The sequence below is a fragment of the Mastomys coucha genome, unplaced genomic scaffold (genome assembly GCF_008632895.1).
Source record: "Mastomys coucha isolate ucsf_1 unplaced genomic scaffold, UCSF_Mcou_1 pScaffold23, whole genome shotgun sequence".
NCBI lineage: Eukaryota > Metazoa > Chordata > Mammalia > Rodentia > Muridae > Mastomys > Mastomys coucha.
In genome coordinates, this window is record NW_022196906.1 from 9,651,279 (window position 1) to 9,668,254 (window position 16,976).

General features: G+C 45.6%; 1 protein-coding gene across 2 annotated transcripts in view; it reads left to right on the plus strand.

The window, feature by feature from the left end:
* Positions 1-14,001: 14,001 nt before the first annotated feature.
* Positions 14,002-16,976, plus strand: part of Slc36a4 (solute carrier family 36 member 4) — a 42,312-nt gene continuing 39,337 nt past the window's right edge. The window contains exon 1 of one of the 2 annotated variants that reach the window (XM_031343751.1): positions 14,002-14,138. In XM_031343751.1, coding sequence (XP_031199611.1) covers positions 14,093-14,138 — 46 coding nt within the window. In that variant the 5' untranslated portion in view covers positions 14,002-14,092. The remainder of the gene's footprint in view (positions 14,139-16,976) is intronic. The other variant, XM_031343749.1, reaches the window with a different exon arrangement.

The following is a 16,976-nucleotide window of genomic DNA, read 5'->3' on the forward strand; positions in this document are numbered from 1 at the left end:
CACACACACACACACACACATGCACACACACACGCACACACACACACACGCACGCACACTGCCATCCCTGCCGTCAGCTGGGGAAGGCCCTCATCCTGGCAGCACACATTGACTGGGCCACTGAATCTCTGAGAGAGTGCCACCCTGGGCATTGATAATGATACTTTTTTTGTGGCCATTTTTGTTTTATCCCCACACCTGCCTAACTCCTCACATCTCTTTCCTACCTATACATGGTTTTCTTAGCCAAGGTCAGTTATTTCATTATAGACAATTCTTGAGAATCCACGGACAATTTTTTCTCTTTCAAGAGTTTTACTTTTGGGCTGGGGATATGGCTCAGTTGGTAGAGTACTTCCTGCACATGCAGGAAGCCCTGAGTTGCATTCCTAGCCTCATCAGTCTTGTGTGGTAGCGTACACCTGTAATCCCAGCACTTGAATGGTGGAAGGAGAGGAAACAGGAATTCAAAGTCATCCTAAACCACACCGTAAGTTTGAGGCCAGACCAGGCCATGTAATATTCTCTCAAGAACAAAACAAGAATAACAGATAAGCAAATAGCACACAGGACATCCAGCCTTTTGGAACTCGTGTTACAAATGGCTGTGAGTCACTTGGTGCTTAGAACCCAAGCCAGGAGCTCTGATGAAGCAGTAAGTGCTTTTAGCTGCTGAGCCTTCTCTCACGCTCCAAGCCATTTCTTAAACCACAAGTTGTATTCAGTCTACAGTAGTGGGTACGAGGTTCCCTTAGCCGAGATTATTGCTATCCAGCCACACTCTTCCTCCTCAGTCACAGAGTTGGAGACAGCTGAGTTATGTCATTCTTCTCTTCCTTTTACAACCCTTATATCTGCCCCCTCAAGTTCCCATAATGAAGGGAAACATGCTCTGCAGGGTGGCACTGACCTCATGTATTGATTCCTAACTGCCCAAGCTCCTTAGGCACTGACCAGTTTTCTGTTTAAGCTAGTCAGTGTCTGGCTTCTGCCTTCCACAGTACAAACACCTAGCCTGAATAAAAGCTAGCGTCTTTAAGAATGCAAGGCAGCAATGCTGAGGAAATGCTCTTCCGGGCTGAGCATCTTCCTGTGTCTACAGCCTCTGTGCCTTTTAATTTCCTCATCTGTCTGACACTTTGAACACTCCTTCCCCCATTATGGATCTGCTCAACATTTATTTCTGGAAACTTTTTCGTTCTATACTGCCATCTATTTATCTCAATAAACCAAAGTTTGCTTATACAAGATGCCCTATCTCCTCAGTTATAAAGGCTATGAAGACACAGTAAAGTCCCAGACATTTCTGGACACACATTTCCTATCCATCTCTACCTGAGGTTACCTAGAACCATCTCAAACTCTGGCTTTTTAAAGCCCAATTCGTGATCTCATTCTTAAATTATGATCTCTCTGTCGTTTCAGTTTTGATGAAGCATACCACTGTCCTCCTGGTGGGGCTCTTGAGTATCAGTCTGCCTGTTTTCTCTTCCAGTCTGTTCATCTGCAAATCCTGCCAACTCAGACACATCAAAGGAAAGTCCCAGTAGATCTCCACTAGGACATCTGCTCTCATGACTCCCGAACCATTGCTTTCAGAGAACCTCAGTGGCTGCTGAATAATTTTCTATTTCTCTGATGTTTAAGATATAAACTCCTCCTTCAAGCCACATCTCATTTTTGTCACCTTGGATCTTTCTTCTTCAGTTCTATTTTTCTCAATTATGCCTTTCTCTGAGTCAAAGAAGCAGGTTCATGTAAAAATGCACTTGGAATATTTAGAAAAATGCTCATCATACTGAGCCTCCATCAGTACCAGTGCTTGTGAGGATGATAATAGTCATGACAACATAGCCCATCTCTGTGAAGTTCTCAATGTCCCCTAAGGAAGAGCTATTCTTTTCTTCTTCTGTGTTTCCATCAGCCTTTGTTTCTGCTCTTTTTTAGGCACCTGGTAGGTTCTACTTTGCCTTCTGATTGTTCTGCCCTACCCTGAGAAATGCAATCTTGATGAACTCTACCTCGGTAAGTGTGATGGTTGGTTTTATGTCAACTGGACACAACCTAGAGTCACTTTGGAAGTCAGTTGCAATGACAGATTGTCTATATTGGGTTGGCCTGTGGGCATGTCAGTGAAGGAACGTCTTAATCAATTCATGTGGAAAGATCCAGCTTACCATGGGCAGCACCAATCCCTAGACAGGGGATCATGAACTGTATAAAAGTGGAGAAATAGAGCTGAGCACAAGGAAATTAACAAGCATGTGTGCATTCGTTCATTTATCTTCTTGACTGAATGTGATCAGCTGCTTCCAGTTCCTGCCAATGTGACGTTCCTGCTGTGATGGACTATAACCTGGAACTCTAAGTTGAATAAACCCTCTTTTCCCCTAAGTAGTTTTGTTGTTGTTGTTGTTTGTTTAGGGTATTTTGTCACATAACAAAGCTGAAATTAGAGCAGTCAGACACAGCAGCATGTTCAGGAGCTACAAGATGTCTTTTAGTTCCTTTTCTTGTCCTTGTATCTAGATACCTGATTTGGAACAACTCAGAGGCAGAGCGACTCATTTTCCTTCAGTTTCTGTGTGGATTTCTGGCCTTAGTGCTAGACTTTGTAGCTTGTTAAGCATTGGGGATGCTGGAGAGGGAACAGAGGAGGATGTAAAGCAGCCTGCCCTAGCGACCTCCTCTAGCCAGAAGTCATACCTTAAGAGTTCCACAACATTTAGTAAAAGGACAGCAGCATCTGGGGACATTTCACACCCCAGCCATAATGGTGCTGAATTAACTTACAATCTTTTGAGTTCCATAGTCTGTGAGGTTTGCTACCCTTGCCTTCTTGCTCAGTTAAAGAAGCCTGACACAGAGCCCTTGAAAGTATGGTCAAATCGTCACCAAATGAAGCTCCCAGTTTTGGGAATGAGTTACATTTAATTGAATTTTTGGCCAAAGGGTCTCATGGGAACCAACAAATAATCTAGGCTGTTGCCAGTACCACAGCTCTCCATGAATGAAAGTCCCCTCTGCTGAAGATATCTCAGTCACAACTCAATGAACACAGAGAAGTTGAACTTGTGCCTAAAGGAAGCCTTCACTCCTACATGTTAGTATCCTTGGTATAGGAAGGTACTCTACATGCTACCAAAAGAGAAATGTGACCATCAACCCAGCCACAGACCCTTGGAGTGACAATGACGTCCTGCCTACAATATATGCTAGTGCAATGGTGGCACAAAGCTTGTAGGAGTAACCAACTAATATTTGATTTGACTGAAGGCTCACTTCATGAGATGGAACCCATACCTGGCACTCCTTAGGCGATCAAGACCTGAAAATAGATAGCCTAGGAAGCTATGTATTTGTTCTTAAAAACAAACAAACAAACAAAAAAACCAAAACCCCAGAGATAAAGCAATAAAATGACTCCCCATGACACTCTGCTACATTCATAATTAAGTGCCTTGCTCAGACAGCATCAAAGTAGCTCCTCCTGCAGCAGATGGGGACAGACACAGAGACCACAGCCAGACAGTGTGCAAAGAGTGAGAGACCTTGGAACACTCGGCCTTAAACTGGATGTCTTTACCAAATCCCTTCCCTCAGGACTCACCAAAACTCTCAAGAAACAGGAGGCAGAAAGAGTATGAGGGCCAGAGGAGTGGAGGATAAAATCAAGGCCCTCTAAATCAACAGGATCCATGCACGTATGAACTCAGACTGGAGCAGTATGTTCGGGGTCTGCATAGGTCTGCACCAGATGGGATCCTAGAGCTGAAAGGAGAAATGGACACATGTCCCTATCCCTAACCCAGAAGCAACCTCCATTGATAACCTTTGCAACTGAAAACTTAGTTTCCTCCAAGGGAGTCTCACTGAAGAAACAAAGAAGCACTCCTAAGGGTAGGCTGTATGTCCGTCAGTAGATGACCAGCAGAAAATGAATGCAACGCCATATTTGGAAGTTCCTTGTCTCATAGCATCCTGTCAGGGCTCTTCCTGTTTTGTTCCTTCCAATTATATCTTTTAAATTTTTTATTATGTATAAATACATAATACATATGCATCTATGAATCTATGTATCTAAGTATCTATCTATGAATCTATATATGTATGTATTATCTATCTATATTCCTCCTTTTTTTACCCTGCAGATCATATACATACATCTATGTACATCTATGTAAACTTCCAACTTAGTGTTTTTTTTTCTTTTGGGATTCTTCAGTGAGTCTCTGTGTCTTGTGCTTTCTCTTGGGCTCTGTTTCTTGTTTGTTCATTTTGTCCAATTTTTACTTTACTTTATTTTATTTTATTATTACTCCATATAAGCCCATTTGTTTTCTAATGAGAGATAGAAAGGAGGTGGATCTGGATGGGAGGGATGGTTGGGAGAAGCTAGAAGGAGTAGGGGGAGGGGAAACTGTAGTCAAGATATGGGATGTGAAAATAAAATCTATTTTCAATAAAAGAAAAGGAGAAAAAAGAAAAAAGTATAATTATATAGCAAGATGACTTTTAATTAGAGGGGACGAAGGAGCTACGTAGCCCTTGCTGAGTGTACTCTGTCACCACGGTCCTGGTGCATCACCCTCAGAACAGCTGTGGACCATGTGGTGCTCCTCACCTGCCCTCTACTCTGCACCTGCTGTTTTGCTCAACATAACATATGTCTGATGTTTGCTGCGCTCAGTCCTCCAGCTGTTTCTGTGCAGCATAGAGGAAGCAGTTCACCGGTGGCCACACCAGACCCTTGAGTTTCCTCAGGTACTCAGGATTGAAGGAGCTGGGCAGGGCTGGGGTGTCACATGAGTTCTGGAGACACACAAGGTATTACTAAGTGTCAAAGTGTCTGGCAGCTTCCTGTTATTTCCTGGGAGGTGGGTGTTCAGGTGGCCTTGGAAGGAGGATGGGTCTCAAAGACTTTACCACCTTCCTTCAGTGTATGTTCTTAAGGTTTTGTCTCTGGTAACTACATATGTTCTGTGAGCAAATACCAAAACCAGGGCTTCTTTGATGGTAAAAGGGACCAAGCAGCACTCTGAGCCATACTTAATGTTAGATGATAGTTTTTCTTATGAGGATATAACTTCTTCAAACTGGGACAGTTGGAACAAGAGAGAAAAATGCAGACTTCCTGGGCAAACTGGGGTTGGGTGATCAGCAGGCTCCAACCTATGGATATTACTCAACTTAGAAGGGAGCCTTGTTTCAACTGAATTGAGGGGCAGGACAAGAAAGGGCAAGAGACAGCAAGAAACACAGAGAAATCACAGAGACAAACTGAATATTCTGTATTTTCAAATGGTTGAAGATAACTGGGAGGTTGACAATTGATATCTCAGTTAAGGATAAGGCACACCGTGGGCCTGCTAAGGACAGAGATCCTGTAAATCCTGGATGCAGCCGACAATGAACTGCCGTGACTACAAACAAGATTGGCAGGAAAGCACTCTGTTTATTAACAAAGGACAGTGTGCTTGCCTACCAACCAGGCTGTAGGGGAAGCAGGTTAGGTCCTTCCTCCTGCCCCCTTATTTTAAATGCCACCTCTTTTTAAAAAGCCTCTCTTTTTAAACTTAAACTTCTGGTGGCATAAGCTGCGAGGATCGGGATGTGGCTGTGTGACTGGAACTTCTTCCTGAAGCTTTCTAATGTCTATACTGTGAGAGTCTGGATGTTGGTGCTCATTTTCTCTAATCTAGACCACTAGGGACCTGTGTATTCCAGACCAGCTTCCCTCGGGAGCTAAGGTTCTCAGAGGAGCTGATATTCTTAACAGTGTTACTAAGTGACAAGCATGCACCTCAGATCAGCCTGAGAGAGCTTCAGATGCAGGGATTCCAGGCTTCCTCATGAATAACACGGCTCTCCAGTGACCTACTTAGCAGAAGTCTTTCCCTATTCTCCCTTTGAACTGTGATGAAAGTGGACTCTATACAAGCCGACGGGCGCAGCCTGTGAAATTAAATCCCAAGCTAACCTTGATGTTAAAATCCTGAAACAGAGAGTTAAATTTACACAGGAGGATCTGAGTGTCCAGAGGAATCCCAGACATTCGTGCTCAGCAGGACAAGTTTGATTTGAAGACAGCAAGCAAAATAGCATCCTCACGGTTTAACTGAGATATGCTTACATCAGAATGGGAAGACTTTTAGAGTGTGCTATCTGTCTCTCATCTGAGTCTCTGAAACCACACATTTATTAAAATCTGAGCTCTTTGGGCCACTCATGTGCTTGTGAGCTCTTACCATGAGTCATTTTATGTCTGTTTTCCTCTGAATAACTACATTTTCTGAACATGAATAGTATGTTTGTATGTTAGGAGTGATATTTGCAGCAGTTAGTTACCTGATTCAACAGTGACCTTTTTTTTAAAAAAAATTATATTAATTTATTTACTTAATCGTTTTACATCCCACTCACTGCACCCTCCTGGTTACTCCCTCCCACAATCCTTCCTTCTCCCCCTTCCCTCCTCCTTTTCTCCTCTGAGCGGTGTGGTGGAGGCCCCTGCTGCTTCTCTCTCCCCAGCTCTTTAAGTTTTCAAGGCTAGGCATTTTCTCTTCCACTGAGGACAGACAAAAGCAGCACAGCTATTAGAACATATCCCACATACAAGCAACAGCTTTTGAGATAGCCTCTGCTCCAGTTGTTCGGGACCCATGTGAAGACCAAGCTGTACACCTGCTACATGTGAGCAGGGAGGCCATGCGTGTTCTTTAGTTGGTGGTTCTGACTCTGAGAGCCCCAAGGGCCCAGGCGATTTGACTCTGTTGGTCTTCCTGGTGTTGTGGTGTGTGCAGTGGCTGCCAAGGCAGAGGCAGAGCATGGGGCACAACACCAAGCTGTAAATTAGAATTCCATAACTTATTCATTGCCCATCACTGAAACCAATAAGGTCCTGGGTGTGCATGCACATAATCTTGCCTGGGGGGACTGAACAGAGGGATGAGACAGAGGCACACAGAGGGGCTAACTACAGGTGGCAGAGTAAGGAAAGGACAGTTTACTGGTTTTGTGTGCTTGTTGCTTTTGTGGGTAGGAAGAGTGGGCTGAGGGTCAGATAACCCTAACCCCAGTGAGATAAGAAGTGTGGTCTTTGAGAGGTTTGAGGGTGATAACCTCATGAACAAGGTCAATACTTACAAAAGGATGTCCAGAGCCATCTTCTCTTCATTCTGCTGTGTGAGGATGCACTGAGAAGTCTGCCTCTGCAGCCTGGAGGAAGCTCATAGCTTGGACTCTGCTGACACCCTAATTCTGATTCCAGCCCACAGAGCCATGAGCAGTCAGTTCCTTTACCAGATACCCACTGAATGGAACTTGGTTCCTGAAGGCTCTTTATTAAGAAAGCAGATGCTTAGAGAAATCAACATGGGCGAGTACAGGCCCCTTGGTCAGACTCTCAGAGGAATGGTATTCTTTATAAAGAGAGCTGTAAATACCTTGATATTCTTTATAAAGGGGAGTGAATGCCCAGCTCAGCTTTGCCCAGTGGTCCCCTTCCAGACACACACTGGGCAGTCTTCATTGGAAGCAGAATGCATGGGAGCCACTGGGCATTCATGGCAACGAGCTAAGCAGAAAGTGGATGTAGTGAACTTGGTAGGAAGCAGGGATCAACCAGGGAAGGCTATGGCAGTCAGCATGTTGCTTCCTTGTAGTGTGGAGACAAATCCAGAGTGAACCTCAAAATCGAGCTCTACCTTTGAGGACAGTGAATGATCTGAGAACACTTCCATGCTTTCTACATGTGAGCCTTCAGAACATTTCAGAATGTACTAGTGTGCTTGTCCAAAGACTTTCCCAACATATTGTCCTCTGTGTTCTGTTGTATATACACGGTTACAGGCTTAACAGTGTCTATTGCTACACAATTATGGGCAAACTCACTGAACCCGGCCAGTCTGGGGCAACGCAAACTGCTGTGAGGCAGCTCTTCAGTGTGGACTTCCTCTTTCTTAGTTGAGCCATGCTTTCCCAGACACTTCCTTAGGTCAGTTAGTGTAATGACCAGTGTTTGGTTCATATTGCCGTCTGTGGAACGTTAACCTTTCCCAGCCCCAAAGGAATTTGACTTATACCTACAATGATTCCTGACAAAAATTTTCTGTGTAAATGATTTTAAAAAGGGCATCATAGTTGGGTGCATTAGTATTAGTTTAAACCTTTTACTTATGGGCCAGTAGTCTTTAATTAATATGTGAGTTCCTTTTGATTATAAGTATAATAATTTAATGAATATTTCAGAAAATATATTTTCTTCATTATTTTGCAAAGACTCTAAAAATTTGGAATCTGAGATGCTATGCTCTTAGCCATAGAGATGGCTGGCATTGAAATAGTGACTTTGTGTTGGACAAGATAGAACATACTTGGCTACTGGGAAGACTGACTCAGGATTAAATACTTGAAGCCAGTCTGAGCAATTTAGTGAAACTCAATCTCAGAAAAGAAAACAAAAATGTACTGGGATGTGCCTCAGTGATGGAGGGCTCACTTGGCAGTAAGACTCTAAGTTTAATCTCAGTACTGAGATAAACACGACACACGTGCGTGCACACACACACACACACACACACACACACATACACACACACACACCCACCCATACCAATCTTTCCTAAGCCCCCTGCTCTGTCAGCGTCAGCATCAGCATCACCACCACCACCACCACTACCACCTCCATCTCCACATCCATCTCCATCTCCACCACCACCACCACCACCACCACCACCACCACCTCCACCACTACCACCTCCATCTCCATCACCACCACCTCCACCACCACCTCAACCTCCACTTCCACCACTACCACCTCCACCTCTACCTCTACCACCACCACCTCAACTTCTACCACCACCTCCACCTCCACCACCACTGCCACCACCACCTCCATCACCACCTCTACCACCACTACTACCACCTCCACCACCACCTCCACCACCACTGCCACCACCACCAAAACTCCATGGAATCTGAAATAACTACAGAAGAGGAAACCATATGACTTTAAAAACTGAAAAGTTTCATGTTATAGATGACTTTCTGGAATGTTTGTTTTAATAAAAATTCTCTAGTGAAAGTATTATAGCTTAAAATCAAATAGGACTTATAATGAATGAGGAGTCTTGCCTTCTTATGATTCTGATTTTAGAAGTTACTGTTCAGAGCTCTTGGTAATTTCATTTTGCTCCTAGAAAGCACACACTAATTTTTTCAGTTTTGTTCATTAAAATTTCCTCATAACTAGGAAAAATAAGAATTTAGCTTCTTTATATCTGCTTACATCTGCACAATCATAACACATTCACCATTGTTCATGATCTCTTTGGTTATGGCTATGTGTATTATTCATGGCCAAGGCATATTATGTGATAAGATTATAATTTCCCATCTTCCTTTATTAATACTATTTTAACTGGAGTTGTTGTCCATACATCTACCTGGCCTTTCACCTTCTATCACTACTTGGCTTTGCCCTGTCTATAGCAAAGTCTTTTGATGTTCTCCAAAACCAGAGAAAAATCTCTTTGCCCAATTTTACATTTTCAGATTATTCCTTAATTTCAGCATTTCTTTTGTCTCTTCCTGGTTCTCCAGGTGGACTGACATCTCTCAAGATACAACTGTGATCTGGGACCATCTCAGGATCTCCTATCCTGCATAGGATTCTTGGTTTTTTGGTTGGCGTGTTTTGTAACTAGGTTTACTCCTGAATTCTGGTAAAGTATTTCTGCAGGGCTAAGACAGAGCACATGAGATGACCAGACTGAGCTTTATATTATACTAAAGTGTGTCTGTATTCTTCTTTCATTGTATCCACAGCTCTGATAGGCATAGTTTTAGCCAGTGTGTTTTCCTTGAAATAGTGTAGTCCAACACTTCATCGAGCCCTAGCCTTTGGAGTTTGGTAGGCAGGTGAACTTCAAACCAAAGGGGCTATTCCCATTGGCGTTTAGTATTTAAACTGGCAGAAATTTAAGCATCTTTTTATTTTTCATTTTTCTAACATTTATAATATTATGTCTTGGCTTCATTTGGTTTTTGCTTGCTGCGCTGGATGGTCAGTGGTCAACTCAGTTCTGGAAACAAACACCCTTGGGTGACAAGTGTTCTTCAGATCTGATGTGTAGTTGCAGCTTTTCTTTCAACTTTCTGACTAGAGAGTCCTGAGCTTCTGGACAGATCCCAGGCCTTGGTTTCCCTTGTCAGTTGTTCTGCTTTTGGCTCCCACATTCTTTACCTTTTTGAGGCATTCTATTTTTCTTTTGTAGGTGTGCTGGCTGTATTTTGCTAACCTGACACAATTCTAGACATATTTGAAACAAGGGATTACTGATTGAGAGAATGCCTCCATATTGGCTTGTAGACAAGCTTGTGGTGGTATTATCTTTACTGATAAAGGGTCCAGCTTAGTGCAGGCAGTGCCACTCCTGAGGTGGTGTTTCTGGGTGCTATAAGAAAGCAGAGAGGCCAAGCCATAGAGAGCAAGCCAGTAAGCAGCATCCCTCCATGGCTTCTTCTTCAGTTTCTGCCCTGAGTTCCTGCCCTGGGTTTCCACAGTGATGGACTTCCAAGTTCTAAAATGAATAGTCTTTCCACCTCAAGCTGTATTGGGTCAATAGTGCTTTATTATAACAATGGAAACCCTAGCTAAGGCAGTTCATGCAATATATTTATTAAAGAGAGTATGTGAGGACAGTGTGGAGCCTTTTCAAAACAAGTTAAACTTATGCACCATTGTCTTTCTTACTTTTCAGTTGGATGAGTCAGTCACAAAGAGCTAAGTAAACAAAGATATTGCAGTAAAGGTCATGTTGTCAGCAACGGTAAGGACTCTTCCAGGTACTGTCATTTTATCTCCTAGGTCCACCCATAAAACACTTGAGTTGTTCGAAAGAGAAAGAGAAGGTTGCCCCTCCTCTGGAAGTCAGCAGATGGTGAAGCCACTTTATTTTATTTTATTTTATTTTACTTTTGTTTTTCGAGACAGGGTTTCTCTGTATAGCCCTGGCTGTCCTGGAACTCACTCTGTAGACCAGGCTGGCCTTGAACTCAGAAATCCCATTTGTCTCTTCCTCCCAAGTGCTGGGATTAAAGGTGTGCACCACCACTGCCCGGTGAAGCCACTTTAAAATGGAAAATAGGCAATACTTAATAGGCAGGCTGAAATGGTCTCCAAATGCCCGGTCAACTCTTCCCAAAGCAGAGTCAAACTGTTCGACCTCCCCAATCTGAAGCGGGTTTCCTACCAGCACTCTGCCATTTCCCACATCAGCAATGAAGACTCTAGTCAGTTCCCCCATCTCTCCTGTCCTCTCTCCCCCGTCTCTTCCCCACTCTCTGGCTTGTTATATTCTTCAGACTCTCTTCCAATTCATGATCCTCCTCCAGCCTGACGTCAAGTGCTGGGACAGCACGTACGTGTCATTCACCTGCTACTTGAAATTTTCTAGTGTCCTGAGAATGCAGAAGAATTACTATAACAAGATGCACTGGGTTCTTCAGATGTCCATGGTTTCCTCCCCTTTCCTCTTCCCCTTCTTCTTCCCCTGCTTCCCTCCCTTCTTCCTTCCCTCCCTTCTCCCTCCCTCCCTCTCTCCCTGCCTTCTTCCCTTTCTCTCTTCTCCCCTCCCTCCCTCCTTTCCTCCTTCCATTCCTCCCTCTCTTCTTCCCTCTCTTCCTCCCTGGGACTCTTCCTCTCTTTTTCCTCCCTCCTTCCCTCTCTTCCTCTCTCCTTTCCTCCCTTCCTTCCTACCTACCTACAGTATCTTTCTACGTAGCTATGACTGGAGTAGAATGTGATATGTATACCAGGCTGTCCTGAACTCAGAGATCCACCCCTGCTTCCCAAGGGCTGGAATTAAGGGTGTGGCCAGCATGCCTTGCCCCTGAGCTCAGGTTCCTCAATCAACATTCCTATCCTTAGTAGGTATGATGGAAATGAGAAGAGCCAAGGGTTGTGGAAGTCTTGGAGCAGCCTTCCAGTCACATCCCAATAATTCCTTGAGCTAATGAGGTAAGGCACCTTGAGCTTCCTGTGGACTCAGGCAGTGACAATCCTACATCTCTAATACAACAGTGATTGCAGTTCAGGGCAGAGTGGCAGGGACTAGTGTGCACTCCCTTGGATGTGGTTTCAACTCCTAAGTCTATAGTTACTCCCTGTCAACTGTGGTCTGAAAGAAGAAAGTGGAAAATCTTAGAGATAAAGAAGTCACACATTACCATGACACTCTGAATACTTTGGTGAAGTTTAACACGGACCCTCCTCTGCCCTGTTTGTGAATCACCTCTTCCTGTAGAGAATCTATGCACTACACTGTCTGCCCACTACTCCCTTAGTGTCTGTTTATCTTACCCACTACCTTAGTACTGCAGAACTAGCATGCCCCCGGGTGGAAGTCCAGTGTTGCAATGCTGACCCCTTGAGTCTGTTGTTTCATCGGTTAAACCACATCGTATGTTTGCTTGCATAAGGTCAGTATTTATTTGACCTACAATAGCAGACATTCTGTCCATCTTGGATTTGGGACTATTGCCTCTTTTAATTCATCAGACTTGGAGCAGGACTGACAGAAGGAAGTGCATTTTCAAGCAGTCATGTATGAATGCAAAGATCTTGATTCACTATCACGTGGTTTATCCCTACAAGGAGGTCTGTCTTCACCAGGCTTCAGGGGACAGTCAGGCTGGTTTCCCCTTTGCCCAGTGTGATTAAGAGACAATGGCTTTTGATGCCTTTAAGACTCAGAAATAAACTATCACTTCTGACGCAGATCTCTGCTGCCCTCCGGTCCTCTAAGGTAGCTCATCATCTCTGCTACATTTGTGCTATTCTTCAATGGGAATTTCTCTGTAGTGTGTATGTGATTTCAGGGGAAAATTGGGTTTGAGCAAAAGCTTAACTGTGCCTAGTTATGTAGTGAAAACTTTGAGCTTTTTCAAGGAGGAAAGATGTGGATATGAGAGGAACTTGTTCTTTCTTAATCTAGAAAGTTTGATGTCTAACAGGCTGCGATTTTATCAGTGGCCTGAACCCAGACTGCCCAGTTTCCTCTGAAACATGCATACACCTCTCCTAAAGTGGCCTTAAAATACAGACACTAAACAAAAGGTTTTGTGTGACATCCTGAAATTAAATAACTATGATGTGAAAAAGGCAATTTCTAAATTATTTGTTTACTTATTTTTGTTTTTAAAGACACAATTTCATGTAGCTTAGGCTGGCCTCAAAATTCATATGAAGCCAAGGGATAGCCTTAAACTCCCAATTGCAGGTAGAGACCAAGGTAGTCTTTTAAATTTTAGTTTTTATGTAAGACAGCACCTGTGTGTGCAGCCCTGGGTGTCCTGGAATTCCGAGCCTGGCCTTGAACTCACAGAAACCTGCCTGCCTCTTCTTCTTGAGTGCTGGGGCACTATGAAGTCTATCTTAAAATTAGATATTTGTCTATGGATTAACCACCCATTTATTGGTGTCCACTCGAGGCCAGCTCTGCATGCAGACTGAGAGTCCCTGGTGCTGTGGTGGAAGATCCCTCCCCTGCCTTCAATGGCTTACTGTCAGTGGAGGGTGGTGGTGGTGATGGGACTTCCCTGTGAGTGGACAGGGAGCACAGGAGCTTACAGACTGCATTGCGCTGTCTCTCAGGTGACTAAAGAACCATATGGCAATGTAGTGTAGTGCCTGACAGTGTGGGTGACAACAGTGTGGATGACACCTCCCTCTGAGCCTTAACCCTAGCGTCAGACGTCTGTATGTTGCCAGTGCAAGAGCCTACATCTAGCTGCTTCTGCTAGTGTCAACTGGGGTTGAGAAAGACTGACGGTCGGCCGTCGGAGTTGGCAGTCTGTCTGCTTTCTGCGAGGTCCGAGGCCCTGTCTTCCGGTACGCGAAGCCCGGGGTCGGGGGTGTTCAGAGACTCGCTCCTCAGCCTCTAGGTGCCGCGCCTGTCACCCCGCGAGGCGCAGACCCGCGTGGGCTACGGTCAAGGCCGGCCCGGGCCCCGCCCCTCGGGGCGGCTCTGCGCATGCTCGGCGGTGCGGCCGGCAGAACGGGCGGCGGCGACCTGGAGACCCCCGAGGGATGGAAGCGCCGGCGCCGGCGGAGGCGGCGGGATGCGAGGAGCTCGGTGGGTGTCTGCCGGACCCCACCCAAACCCGGGGGGTGGGCGTCTCTCGCGTTCGCGCTGAGGGCGCGTCGGCCTTCGCGTCCGCCGTGGCGGCATCCGGGCTCCCGGTGTCTCGCGCGCCTGGCGGGGGGTGGGAGGGTGGTCTCTGCGCGCGCACTGAGCGCTAGGGTGGCGGGATGGCGGGATGGCAGGGTGGCGGAGTGGCGGGGTTTGCAGAGACTCCTGGTAGAGGTTGGTGGGTCCCAGGACCCTGACTGGCGTGAGTTCCTCTAGGGCCAGCACTGCACAGTGTTCCCCCGCCTAAGCGGGGCCTTGCAGGTCGCTGCCCCGTTGTGAGAATGTCTGTCTGCCTTTGAGTCGTCAGTCTTTGAATGCCTGTCATTCTGCCCGTCTGTCTGTCCATGGGCCTGTGCTTGTAGCACTGTGCGTCAGCGCGGGGAGTCGCCCTGTTTGTCCACGTCAAAGGGAGGCGGGAGCTGCTGCCACTCTGTTTTTTTCCAGGATGCTTTAAGGAAGTTACCATTGTTGTCTTTTCTAAGCCTGGATCTCAACTCTGGGCGTCTCCAGGTGAAGCCTCATTTGACTCCTCCCTGCCCAACTGTTCTAACCGGACGTTGCCGCCTGGAGAATAGGACATACCTGGGCTCTGGCCGGCCCTGAGCGCTCTGTTTCCATGGTTTTGGAAGGCTTGCTTCTGCTTACTGCTGTCAGAAAGAAAACAGAAGCCAGGATCAGGATAGAAAGGTGTCCTTCTAGCAGCACACCGAGTTAAGGAATATTTCTTGAAGAAAGAGATTAAATTAAAACATACTTTGAAGTAATTCGTAGACTAGCATTCCTGTAATAATGTGCCAGCACTTCATGGTTGTTTTCAACAAAGGTAGTGACAACAAAGGTAGAAACTTTAAGTCTAACTCTCACTGAGAACAGACTGGCAAGCAGGGTGCTGTATACTGTGCTCGCCAATGTCTACTTGTTCTGCACAAGAATTCAGGAAGGCAAGTTCTTTTGTCTTGCCCTGTTACTATAAACTCAAGTTTATGTGACTTTTCAGTTCATTGATAGCCCATGTTGGTGAATGGTGAGGAGATTGGCAGGAGCGGGATAGTATATTATCATTATCACATAGAAAGCTGGTGTGGTAATAGTACACACTTGCACTCCCAGTGTTCATGGGGCTGAGGCAAGTGGACTGTCAGCCTATGCCACACAGTGAGTTCTAGGCCTGTGTGGTCCCTACAGTGAGGTCCTGACTCTACCCCCGCCCTCTGGAAAAGTTCATCTTTTCACGCAGCAGTTTTATGTGTGGAATATTTCTCAAAGAAGTAAATCATGCAATTAAACTATCAGGCTGAGAGCATGGTTCAGTGGGTAATAGCACTTCCCATGCAAGACCGATGACCTGAATTCAGACTCCCAGAACCCATGTAAAGCAGTGGAACATGGGAGACAGAGGCAGGGGAATCACTCATGTGTTTGAATGCCAGCTGCAAAGCACAGCAATGGAGATGAGAGTACCTGCCTCAAGCCAGGTGGGAGGGAGAATAGAGTCCCCAGAGTTAGCATCTGACAGACTCATACACATGCTGTGGCTCAAGTGCTTCAACAGATACCCCCCCCCCCCCCCCCCCCACACACACACACACACGTCTGCCAGATGACTTTCGTTGCAGCATTTGTAAGGGCCAAGGTAGCTGCTGTCCAGGTGTCCGATGAAAAGGTGTGAGCTCAGGTGTCATTTAGCTGCACAGTCACCTACTGTTTAGCTGTTAGGAGTGATATGGAAACATGCTCACTATGTATAATCTGTTAACTGCTCACTGGTTCCGTCCTCTACAATAACGCGTGCTTATGGTGGCATCCATGTAACAACTGGACTTTAGATCAAAAGTGGGAAGTGGAGGGGGGTAGTGGGGGGGCATTCCATAAGCTCAGGAAAGAGGCCAGCATGTTCTTCAGACCAACATGGTGGCAGTGACGGAAATCAGGGAGAGTGGTTAGACCGGGGATGTTGTAGACCAGCGTGATTTCTGAAGAGACTGGGTGAAGGCAGGCAGGATGGCTACAGGGACCTAAATGTCTGAAGACTGAGGGAAGGAGTCTTGGGCTGAAGGCTTATGACAATTTTATAATGTGTCCAGCCTTTGATGTTTCTGTCTTTAAACTCACTTCTGAGGACTAGTTTTTGGCTGCCAGGATGACTCTCCACTTGAGTTAGACCATGTGAGGCACTGTGGCTTTCTCTGTGCTCTCTCATTTACGGTTACTCACTTGAAGTGAAGCCAGCTGTCATGTTGGGAGGACACTCAGGCAGTCCAAAGACAAACGTAATGGGGCATAGCCCAATGGCAGTGTCTATGGGGCGCAGGTCAGAGGCCTCCTGACACACTGGTGCCAACCATAGACGTGATCCCTGAAAGCCTAGACATAAGCTTTGTCCAGGTGGGTGACTTATCCAGGTGGGTGAAGTCACATGGGTTTGCAGAGGAAGATAAGGATTTGGTTTAGAGCTGGTCATGTGTAGAAGGTGAGGTCACATGGAAGGTGAGGTCTAGGGAGAAAAGTCTGGAAGTTGTCAGCACATAGCTAGCCTTGAAACTGGGGAGAGCTGGGAAGGAAGGGGAGGCAAGGGAGGGAGGAAGAGAAAGAGAGGGGACACAAAAATACTCTGAATGGTTACTGAGGTAGAGTTAGATGGTGAGATAGTTAATGTTGTAGAAAGCACCATTAATACTGGTACTCACGTGTATGTGGGCGTTCTATTGTTTACGTTGTTATTGAGGAGCAGCCTTAGTCCATGGTGATCTGATAGGACACAAGGAATTATTTCAATCTTCT